General features: G+C 38.5%; 1 protein-coding gene across 1 annotated transcript in view; it reads right to left on the minus strand.

The window, feature by feature from the left end:
- vipr1b (vasoactive intestinal peptide receptor 1b) overlaps window positions 1–12,972 on the minus strand; it is a 117,535-nt gene that overhangs the window by 67,871 nt on the left and 36,692 nt on the right. Inside the window, 1 exon segment of the mRNA XM_036558727.1 lies at window positions 11,414–11,527. Within this exon segment, the coding sequence (XP_036414620.1) occupies window positions 11,414–11,527 (114 nt within the window).

A 12,972-nucleotide genomic window follows, 5' to 3' on the forward strand; every position in this document is an offset into this window, starting at 1 on the left:
TTTATGCTGATCTGGCAGTCAATAAGACATGCACTAGTTATCCATTGCGACAAAAGAGAAATGTGGACTGACGGATGCAAGTTCGAGACGTGACGCTCTGGTTTAAAACTGGCTTCAGGAGAGCTGGAGAAGTTTTACGGTAAAATAGCGCAAGCTGCCAAGAACCTTTAGATCCATTTGACTGTAAGTTGACAACAGCTGTGAAGAAGAATATAAAATGTTAGCAGCCATGCCAACAAGTATGTTTTCTTTAGCATAGAGTTTATTCAAGGTAAAGTTTATGTGATAACAATATCGGGTCTGCAGAACATTCTTAGCAGAAACTCTGCTGCTCACATGTGAGTGTCTTGCTAGTGTCTTATGGTTTGCATGAAATAAATCAATAAATAAACACTCTGAATTTAAACTGGCAGTAAACGAGTTTTTGCTGTCACTGGCAGCTGTTACTATGGTTACTTGGTTAACAGTCACCAGGCACAGGCCTACACTATACAACTAAAGTAATAATAAGTAGTAACAAATAAGTTATAATAAGTAATAACATAAAAAATAAAGTACTACTTCTCTACATTGTAAACCTTCTCAGTGCATCTAACTTCCCTCATGTACACGTTAGTGCATTGTAGCCTATCCTTGTGTTTCAACATCTCTAACCCCTTGCTCTCCACCTTTGTGTACGGCCTTCGCAAAGTTTACAATACATTACTGCCTACGCTACAACGTTTACTGAGGATGTAATACATCGCTAGCAAACACGCTCTATTTTAAATCAGCAGCTCTCCACTTAAACACTCCAATATTTTATAGCTTTGTTTTGATTTGGGAAAAACACCACATACTGAAAGGCAGCATTCCTTAAGTGCTGCTACATGGTGAAATAAACAGCAGCTCTGCATTGCAATCACATCCTCGTTCTGCTGGAACTCATGGTTTGCCACGTATCTTTAGATGCCAGCGAAATTCCATTGAAGTGAAAGGAATGATAAATTACTTTATCCGCCACAGGCCAGGCACAGTTTATTCTAATCAGAAGTGAGCAGCACAGTCTGTGAGTCACTCCTGAATAAGACCCTTACACCCCGGCGGGCCTGGATGTGTCGTGCACTTGTTTGGAAGGAAGAGTGATGAGAGGTTCATGGCGCAACAGAAAGTGCCAGGCCAGGACAGCAGATACAAAACAGACGTCTCCGAATCACACCAGGCAGTGTAAACCCATGGGGGTCATCACACCTGCCCCAGCAGACCCCTCACTCCCACCACAGCACCACGAGAAGACTTATTTTGGATGGTAAAGCTGGGCAATATCGTGGAAATACAGCATCATGATACTTGAATATGTGTACACAATACAATATACCCTCACTGAGCACTTATTATCCATTTTATCAGCTCCACTTACCACATAGGAGCACTTTGTAGTTCTACAAATACAGAGTGTAGTCCATCTGTTTCCCTGCATACTTTGTTAGCCCCCTTTCACCCTGTTCTTCAATGATCAGGACCCCCATAGGACCACCACAGAGCAGATATTACTTGCATGGTAGATCATTTTCAGCACTGCAGTGACACTGCCATGGTGGTGTGTTGCGCTGGTCTGAGTGGATCAGACACAGCAGTGCTGCTGGAGTTTTTAAACACCTCAGTGTCACTGCTGGACTGAGAATAGCCCACCAACCAAAAATATCCAGCCAACAGTGTCCTTTGGGCAGCATCCTGTGACCACTGATGAAGGACTAGAAGATGACCAACATAAACTGTGCAGCAGGAGATGAGCTATCATCTCTGACTTTACATCTACAAGGTGAACCAATAAGATAGTAGTGTCTAATAGAGTGGACAGTGAGTGGACACAGTGTTTAAAACTCCAGCAGCACTGCTGTGTCTGATCCACTCGTACCACCGCAACACAAACTAACACGCCACCACCACATCAGTGTTACTGCGGTGCTGAGAATGATCCACCCAAGTAAACACCTGCTCTGTGGTGGTCCTGTGGGGGTCCTGACCATAGAAAAACAGTGTGAATACACTGTAGGAATACAGAAACTTTTCATTTCTATTTTCCGATGGCTGTTCTCACATCAAAATGTACAGCACACAGAATATATTTATATTCTCCTGGTCATGAAAATGGTGACGCAGTCATACAGACATGAGACAGACAAATATATTGGTTATTGTAGTTAATAGGTTCTCAACTATTAATCTAAATCTGTCCTTTTTCATGATACAGCCATAATATACCCAGACATGGTGTCATGATTAAATTTCTCACAGTAATGACAGCATATCATTACACTGCCAACCCTGGTATTGGGAATAAAAACATTTTTTATCTGTTTTGGCAGGAAGCTCATTTTCTTTCACTGCCAGTCACTGACATCCAGAGTTAAAGTGTTCAGTTTCATTGATAAGAATGCTCTGAATGTCATTTGAAAGACAATGACATTTCATATTGTCACTATCCCCAAAAAAAGTATTTTTTTTTATTCTTCTATATAATTTCAGCACAGCAGCTGCCCTTTACATTGTGTGAAAATTTCATGATGAACGGACCAATAGAGAAGGCCCAAAATTGCCTGGAATGAAATCTCTTATCACTAACTTACATTCAGAAAACAGTATTTGTGCCTTCTCCTGTAAAGCTGTCATTTTGGAGATACTTGTCTGTATGCTAGTAAGACGTATTATTAATTTGTAGTGAAAAACGTATTAAATTAGATAAGAATGCAAAACTGAAACATTTTCTCTGGTGGTGTCAGACTTTTGGATCCCACTGTATTTGATTTGGATCAATTCAATATTATATTATGTTTATACACAGCACTTTTTACCACAGACACTGTCCCAAGGCAGCTTTCCAGATGTGCGGAGGCAGCCACTTGTTGAACATCAAAGAGGGTGACAGTAGCAGGAAAAAAGAAACCCTGAGAGGAACCATAATTCAAAACTCCCTAAGGGCCTGAGGTCAAAACACTGAGAGGAATCAAGACTCAAAAGAGGAAAACTCCCTAAAAGCATGAAGAAAAAACACAGAGTGGAACCAAGGGGAACCGAAAAAGGAGTTCATCCTCTTCTTTGCTGCACCAAATAGCTGAATTAAAGGAATTAAAATAAAACTCAAGAAGCAAATTTCAGACACCAAACACATCTTGGCTACATTTGGGTTAAAGAAAAAAATTGTGTGAAACTGATATTTGTTATTCCTTAAACATACGAATAAGTTTATAAGTGAGGTTAAATATTTTGCACAAGGGACTGTCAGGAGACTTTTTCCATTAAGTACAAACCTCCTGCAGAGAGAGAGAGTGATGCATTAGTGCAGGTTCAGTTTGTAAGCTGGAGCTGGCAGGGAGCAGCTCTAAAGCACTGAGAATGTTCCTTACGCCCAGCAAGGAGACTACAACACAAGCTACAGGTGAGCTTGCCATAGAACATAAAAACGAATATATATGTGCCTCCTCCTACTAAGGAGGGAATTCAAACACATGTGAATTATGAACTGGACCAGATTGTTTAAGAAAGAAAAGGTCACATGTTCACGTGTTTTTTAAATGCTACTTCGAACAAGACGTGCTGACGTCGACCTACGGCATACTTTAAAATGGTTGATTTCATTGGATCAATGGACAAGAAAATAAAACAGAAGATGGTTTATTGGGTGGCTGAAAAGAAGACCCACTAATAACCGACTCAAGGCTGGTATTTTTTCATCTCTGGGTTGCTAATTTAGCTAACTGGTTGAGTAAAGGAATGTGTTGGGAGTAGCTTTGGTTTTGATTTGCTTCATAAAACTGTCAAGTTGTACAGAAAATATGTAACATGCAACCAATTGCATAAAGTTTCACCATGTAAAGACAGCCTTACACCTTCAGGGTCCATTTCTGAGCCGCACAAGTGACAATAAGTTAACATATCCATTACATCCTCTTCCAAATTTTTCTGCACAATTTCTGTTTATTTGCTGAATCTTTAAAATCTATTGGGAAAAAAGTGTGGCCTGAGCAAAAGTTATGGCAGATTTTATATTTTATTTTTAACAATATGTTAAACTGTGCAAAAAACCTAAATGTTGCACTAAAATTTGCAAAAATGTGAAAAATGCCATATTGTAGTTTGTTCCCTGTAGAAGACACAACTTATTTTCACTCAGAAAATCAACTAATTTGACCAGTGGTATTCGTACATAATTTACAGAGGACCTTCATAGTAGGTAGTTACTGAATAATAAGTTTTAAGATTAATAACTGAATAATAAACAGAGGGTTCAATGGCTTAATTCCAAAAACAAAATCGTATGATGCTCTGCTTTGGAAACAACCAGATCCACCAGATGGCAACCTTCAACAGTTTCCATGAATTAACATAATGTATAAAGATAAAATAAATAAACGTGATGGGCTGTTACCGCCTCCACACTCACTGCCATCTCGAGCATTAACCATTAGTTCTAATTTCACTCTTCAGATTTCACTCGCAGTGGAGCAGGACGTACGTGAATACAGCTGGTCATGGTACAGTCATGCATCTAATTTAGCTTCCCACTCAAACACACTCTGTGAGAAGATAGTACTCAGCCTGCCACTTTCGCTGGTTCCTCTCTAAGTGCCAATAGGCTCCACACATGCATAATTCACTACATTAGATGGTCAGTCTTGAATTTTTCCAAATTTTTCCAAATTTAATCAGTATCATAATTTTTTACCAGGGCTGAAAAATATGGACCAAACACTAGGACCAAATATGTAGCAGTATAAATGATACTGCTACATATTGTGAATACATAATGAACAAAAAAACATGCAAGAAATATGAACAAAAGCAGATTAAATTCAGTTCACCAACCTTAAAAGCTTTGCTGCAGTTATGTGCAGTCATTACTGCAATGTATCTCCTGCAGGTTGCAGCAGCGTTAGGTTCAAACTAGCTTCAAAAATTGTGGCTTTCATTATTACCTTTTATTTAACCAGAAAAAAAAATCAGCTGAGATCAAAAATCTCTAGTACAGAAGTGCCCTGGCCAAGATAGGCAGCAATACACAACAAATTGTTCCCACAAAAACATAAAACAGAACAATCAATAATCAATAACCCACAATAAATCACTTAAAGCACAGTTTTACCCACTTACATTGTTTGAAGAATGTTTCAATTAAATGACAAGTTCCTGAAGTGTTAAGTCTCTCTGTAAAAAATTACAAGTAAAGAAAATAAAGAAAAGCCTTCAGTCTGAAGGACAGAATGAAGCTCTACATTCAGTAAATGGCTGTTTGAAGAAGAGAGACAAAACAACTTGAAATGGCTGGCTAGCAACCAGTTTGGACAGCAAGTATGCTAGCTAGCGCAATGGCTAATTTATCTGAAGTTTTGGTAAACTACAGATCACATTCATGTACAACCTGTAATATAGATTGGTTTCTATTTGTACCCCAATCCCACCCAGCACTCATTAACTGTGTCCATTTCAGTTTGTCTGAGCATGTTTTGTAAATGCCCTTCCTGGGTTTGACTACCCTGTTTAAAGTATAGCAAGTATATCAAACCTGCTATACAAACTAAAAACCAAGTTGTTTTACCTCTTTCCTTTAAATATTGCATTTACTGTGTATAGTGCTTCAGTTGTGTCCTTCATATTCTTTTGCGATATATTATAAAACCATTGGTGAATCAATAATATGACAGTTAAAAGTTGGGCTACATAATTTTGACCAAAATGATTTACTTTTGTTGAATTACAGGAGTACCTCTATTCATCAAAACACTCGCACAATGGAGCTGTGATTGGTCAGGATACTCACAGCACACTGTACATAAACACTGGTCAGAGGCCTCATTTGCATACTGCAGCCTTCTGGATATTAGTAATGCAAATAGCAATATCGCAGTAGTGATTAAAAGCCCTGCTTTTACTAGGAGTGTAACAGTACACCTATTTTCAGATTTGATACCATTTCCAATATTTTATATGAAAAAATGTCTTGTTTCTACAGACTTCTCATTTACTAAGTAGTTCGGGTTCCAGTTTTATTCCAAATTCCAGTTTTATTAAGATTATAAAGTAGCATGTCCTTGTGAAAAACAGTGATCTTTAAAAGATCACGTCAACAGTTCTAACAGATTTAGTAGTTCAGCTGTTCTATACACAATACAAAAATAGACAGGAAATAGACAGGATATATCCAGATGCCTACTTTAGATCAGTGGTAGTGGTTTCTATAAAAAGATGGTAAATGAGAGACTCTAAGAGAGAACAAGGGGTGTAACAATGATACAGTATTAAATTTCCATACATTGTTTCGAATGATCTTTATTGTTTTTGCTAGATTACTTTCTTGAATAACATAATGATCATGACCATAGAAAATACAAAGGCATTTCCTTCAAAACTACCAAAGCAGAACTCGCATTCTGAATGTTTTTACTCTCTCTGAATCATTAAAAATGTTTCCACGGCAGGTTCTCATTTGGTGATATGTCATCTCCTGCATCTTATGCTTTTTCAGCTCCAACAAACTGAAAGATTCCCAACAAACCTTTCAGAGCCTGAAAACCTCATTCGCAATTCATTCTCAATTCTTCACACGTGTGCACACAGGGAGTTTTCTAATGCATGAAAACTCCCTCTGGTTCGGCCCATTACAGTGAATAGCCATTGCTTCCACTTTCCTTTCATACATCATCCTTTGTGCATTGCCAAACCAACTTGCATGAAGAGGAAGAAATCACAAAGCAGTGGGTGTGCTGCATGTTGCTATACCGTGAGCTTCCTAGGCTTATTGGGCTTCTGTACATCTCATACACGAGCTGATGACAAACGTCTTCCGGGATGACTGCATAGCAGAAATATAATGCAGAGGGTGACAGATGTCCAAATAAAGACTTAAACATTGTGGACACATGCCTGACGGCATAAATCAACATGTCTGTTCGCTTCTATCTCTCAATCGGCAATGAATACCTCCTTTCAAGATCTCCCTGCTCCTATAATCATTATTATTAAAAGGATAAAAAACACAGGAGAATTGAATGTCCTTTCAGACTGTCCAAAAAAGCCTGTTGGCAGGTGAATAGGACTGAGAGCAAAAACACAAAACATCAGTTCAAACCCTTCAAAGCGAAGCTCTTCTGAACGTCACACAGACCAAAATGTTTGCCAAAGTTCTCATATGACACTTACTAATTTTTTTATTTATTTATTTATTTTTTTTTGGTGTAGCACACTTTTCAAATGAAAGGTGCCAAAAAGGGTTCTTTACAATGGGACAGAAGAACCACTTTTGGTTCTCTTAAGAACCTTTCAATGGATGGTTTTCAAGCACCATTTTTGTAAACAACTTACCGAAGGGTGTCATTCATAAAACCATGAAAACCAACAAGCATCAGTCATCACTTTCTGAGGTCAAATGCCTTTAAAATAACAAAAGCAAACCTTCAGGTCAGGAATTTTATTTAAGCAATAGAACACGAGAGGGAGTGTGTTATCGTGAAATAACATCTTATCAAATAACGTGGTTATTCGCAATAACACACAACTTTGAATGTTCTATTGCTTTTATACAACAGTTAAATAAATAAAGTAAGAAATAAATAAACTGGGCCGTGAACGCGGCATTTAATGTGTTTTAATGTTAGCGATTCCTTCCGCCAAATTATAGTTCCTTAACAAGCAGCTTGTTGCTACGTCAGAACAATGAACTCCGCTAACTCGCTGCACAGCCAGCAGTTCGTTCTCCAGCTCCTTACACTAAATTCCGAAACTGTCATCACCTCTGAGCAAACTTTTCAGTCGGCAGCTGTGACAGGAAAAACACCTAAACAACCTGGAACTAGCAAGAAATTAACCGAACACCATTCGGCAAACGTGTAGTCTCATCTTCAGAGCCAGACCAAATGGGACTGAGCCATAAAACTGCTGCAATATCAAGTTTAGCTCAGTTTTGTCATTATTAATGTTGTTTTGTTCCAGCCAGTCTGTAAAGCATTTTAGAGCCCATTTTGTTTGGCGAATGGTATCCGGTTCATTTCTGGCTAATTCCAGATTGTTTAGGTGTTCTTCTGTCACAGCTGCCGACTGAAAAGCTTGCTCAGTAGTAACGACAGTTTCGGAATTTAGTGTAATCTCATCTTCAGAGTCTGATCAAATTGGCTGTAGGTCAAATGTAATCCAAAAAGTGTCCATTTTCTGTTTGTGCGCAAAGTAAGAAGTAAAAACTTTCAAATGGCTTGAGCGTCTCCCACAGCTGTCAAAGTCGTTGCTTAGCAACGGCGTATCAGCGGAGTGATACAGTGTTTGTGAAAAAAGCGTGATGTTATGGCGACATAACAGCACAGTTAGAACGCTTCTCAACCAATCAGCTTGCGTGGCTGGAACTAACTGTTATATAATAGGACTTATACCTATATCATACCTATATACCACAGTATAAACATTTGCCCAGACATAATATACTGGACAGCATCCTTCACCATGTACTAGGCTCTAAGGGATAAGACTCTTTGTTGTATGATACTTTACAGGTTCGTGTAGTGGTGTCCAGTGACGAACTGAAAAATGACGAAACAAGACCTTGATACTGAAATCTCTGAGGATGTATGTAAGGCTATTCTTGACAGAATATAGTTTAGTTCTATAAATGCCAGACATGCCTTAGTACAATACAAAGAAGTTCACAGACTCCATTATTCCAAGTAAATAAAAAATAAGTCCAAGCTTCACGTCATATCCCAACATCTCTCCTTTATGTGATAAGTGCAAACAAGAGACCGGAACGCTTACCAATCAGTTCTGGTCCTGCCCTGGATGCATATATTCATCTATATATCAAAGGCCTTTAATGAAACTCTTAACCAGATCCATTACTTGCTATTTTTGGACCAGCAGTAGTAAATTCATCCATTAATAAACATGAAGGCCAAGCCATTTCCCTCTGTACATTATTGGCTAACCGCCTTATCTTACAGCAGTGGAAGTCGGAGACGAGCCCTCTATTCCAGGAGTGGCTTAGGGATCTGGGGGATGTGCTGCATATAGAGAGACTTCGCTATGAGTTTACTAATAAGAGATAATATCTTCGTGAAAACATGGCAACCCCTTGATAAATGGGAAGATGCCTGTGATAAGGCTCACGTTTAGATTGACACACTCAAATTTAAGATTTTACTGTTTTTAATTAAGCATATATTGAAACACACTGTACATCATGAAGGCTGTCAATGTTTTTAGCACCCCTTATGCTGTTTTTTTCCCCCGCACTTTTTCCTCTTTTGTGTGTAAGCTTTTCTTTATGGACTTCCAAGGAAGGGGGGTGGGAGGGTGGTGGAGAGGGCTGCCCTTGGAAGAAAAGAAAAATGGAAGGAGAAACGATGCTTTAATTGTACACTGTACAACTTGCATCTGTCCTTCAACAAAAAGAAAATCAAGAAAAATGATAAAAGCAGCCTTTATGACAACTGATTCTACTTGTAATAGGTAATACATGTATGTGTAGGTTTATGTTATCATGAAAGGCTTAAGTAAGTGTCATGTAAACCTTATAAAAGCTGCCTTTTAGTAAAAGGTACCATTTTTTCTTAGAATGATGTATCTAAGAAAATGATATATCACTAATTCAGAACCTTTATTTGAAATAGTGAGTGCAGGACTACTGTCTTTTTTGCTATTTCGCTCTATTATCCAAACAAATAAAGCTAGCAAAAGTTAGATGTACAGGGCCAGATGTGATCTCACAACAAGAATCACATCTGAGGACATCTTGTTAAATCCGCCGCTAAAACGGGTACGCCCCCCCATAACCCATCCACAAATTCTTCTACTCCGTGCTCTTTTAACATCCAGAGCACAATCAATAACACAAGCGAAACAAACTAGCTAGCAAAGCTAAGTGTTCCCTGCACACACAACTTTTATGCTAACATATGTTACATCCATGGGCTAACGACAGGCTTATTTGTCCATCAGACAATGTTGATGAACACGACATCGTCCCCTACTCTGAGCTCCTTCACAAGGTGTTGGATTCGTTTAGGCATTTTACACTCAGTTTGTTCCTATCCTAATGGGCCTACATCCCCACCAACATTTGTCCCAAATTTCTCAAGATTGTCTCTAGACGTTCTCATTACGAGGTCAAGCCTAGCCGCGCGAGACTGTAGAAAGTCGATACACAGTGCTAAACTGATAAAAGATCAAAGATTTACAATACACTGTTATATACATCAGACAGCACACAGTTCCTCATTAAACCATGCCAACAACTAGCTTACAGAAACAATTCAAATTGGACTTGAAATCCTAATGGACCATTACAGAGAGTTCTACTATACTGTTCTCCCAGCAGGCCAATTTCTCTCTCAGAAATCAAACGACAAAACACCCTTTTCAAACATTCATGTTACATAATTTAAAGCAAGAGCCTTGGATAGGGGTGGGAATCTTTAGGCACCTCACAGTTCGATTCGATTACGATTCATTTACGCTGTGTACATATCTTTGAGACGGGACGTGTGCAACATTGCGCGAAAGCCCTGTTTCGCAATGACTGAGAATTAGCGTGCAGACTGCAGGTCACCTAGCAACGATGCGTTATTCGCATTTATAAGCACCACAGTTGGTTTCCTGGCAAGTTACATCTGCAACGAGAGACTGTCAAACACTAAAAAGTCGCAAAGGTGAAGTCGCTTCTCTTTCGAATTTCCCCCATTCCACCTTAAATTTACATTCGGCGCCTCAGTCAGAATTTAAGGTGGAACGGGAAAATTCGAATGAGAAGCTGGAGAATAAGAAGCGACTTCAGCCTCGTAAAACAGTTGAACGTTGAGAAACATTTAACTGATCTACTTCTGAGGAAAAGTTTCCTGAGGGAAAGGGGAGGAAAGCAGCTAAAGCTAAAGCTTAAAGAAGAGCAAAGTAAGTCTGTTTTTGTTTATGTTGTTTAGCCTACACTAGGACATACTAAGACATACTAGACATAAGTTTTTGTGGCTCCCAAGTTGGTTTGTTTTTGTTGAAAGGACAAAATGGCTCTTCTTATCATTTGGGTTGTGACTCCTGACCTAACCTGGCTTTAATGCAGAGGGAGCCGGTCGGATTTCTCGCTCATCCAGTAGTGCCGCCACAGACTGTCCGGGCGCTGCACTTACCCACTTCCAAGTTCCGCCTTTTGGGTTCCGTCAACATTTCAACATTTAGAAATTAAATATTTAGAACATCGATTTTTGACATTTGTGAATCGATTCAAAATCATTCACGTCCGCATCGCGATGCATCTAAGAATCGATTTTTTCCCGCACCCCTAGCCTTGGACAAGTGTGACAGCCAATCACAGGCTGAGGTAAATCAAGAATCGATACGAATTTTTCAACAGTGTTTTGAAAAACACCTAGTCATTTTTTCCACATATTTATTTTGTGCTTACCTTCACTATGATGATCACTGAAGTAGCTGAAATAGTTTGGACAAGGAATCACCACCATTTCCCCGACTTTTGCTGAAGGCCAGCAAGCAATGATGTCCCACATGCCTTTGCAGCCTGTTGACAAAGTGGACACCCAATTACAATGACAGCATAATATGTAGGGCTGCATCTACCAACTATTTCCATAATCAATTAGTCATCCCATTATGATTCCAATTAATCAGTTAATCAGGAAAAGCAACAGATTTTCTGCAGACACCATTTTAATCAGTGTAAAAAGTGCAAAAACAAATAATTTTTCCTTGAATGATAAAGCAAAGCTAAATGAATTAGTTACTGTGGGGTCAGTAACTAAGGTCCAAAGTCCTTTATATTAGCTGATATGGGATAAGGCCATTGACTCACTGCTCCTAAAAACAATCTTCTAAACCCTCATAACTTTTTTGTTTATTAATTTGGAAACAAAATCTCCCCTTTATACTGATGAAAAGAAATGGTCCAAAATGACTCAGAATAAAATTGTTACATTATTGTAAATTTAAGTTGATAATGATTTATGGCTGCAAAAAAAACGATAATATTCAATAATATTTGAAAACAGAAAAGCTATTAAAATATTTGACACATTTACCACTTTTATGAATTCACATTTTCACATTCTAGCTTGTCACCAGTAATGTGCAGTTGCCAGAGCTGCACACTGGATTCTTTGGAGACTGTGACTTGGCACACCGTGTAAGACTCACAATTGAGGTCACAGTATTGGTCTTAACTCCAGCTGCAGCTGAATTACGGCATTACTGAGAATGTGCTAGCTAACTAGCTGTCCAGAGCTGCAATTCAGACTGCATCAGACATTAAGGCTAAAGTTAAAGTTTAGCACAATCTGCAGTATAAAGCAGTTTTGAGTGTCTTAAAACATTCCCAGTTCTCTGACAAGAGTTCACCAAAAAGTTGTTTTCATGTGTAAGATGAGGGTAAAAAGACTGCTTTCCTGTTTCAGCAAGTAATTACAATACTTGTATTAATAACAAGAATCAATAACAATGCATAATAATGCAACAATGAGGATAACAGTAAACCATGTCTTAACCTTATCTTATTCTTACAGAATTAGGAGGTGAATGATTTGGAAAATATTTAATTGCAATTTTTCTGTGTGATTTAAATGTGATTACTTATATAAATTAAGCTCCTGGCCTTTTTTCACCAGAAAGATCAGCATTACAAGTTCTGCATTATTGGGTTAAACACACAACACATCAATATGCTTAATTAGAGTTTTGGGTGGACTTTCTTGCCTAGCTAACTTACTTTACCTTCATGGGTTAACGACAGGCTTGTCTATCAGACAACGTTGCTTACTACTTTCTTTGCCTTCACACGCTACTGGATTGGGTTACAAGTTTCACGCTCAGTTTAAATATTTAACTGTCTGACTAACATTGCAACTGAAAAGCGATTATTTTCAATAAACTAAACTCCAGGCTTTTTTTTGCCAGAAAAACCAGCACACCCATTCACAAGCTCTGCATTATAAGGTAAAATTTCTCAACTTA

The sequence above is a fragment of the Colossoma macropomum genome, unplaced genomic scaffold, assembly GCF_904425465.1.
Source record: "Colossoma macropomum unplaced genomic scaffold, Colossoma_macropomum, whole genome shotgun sequence".
Taxonomy (NCBI): domain Eukaryota; kingdom Metazoa; phylum Chordata; class Actinopteri; order Characiformes; family Serrasalmidae; genus Colossoma; species Colossoma macropomum.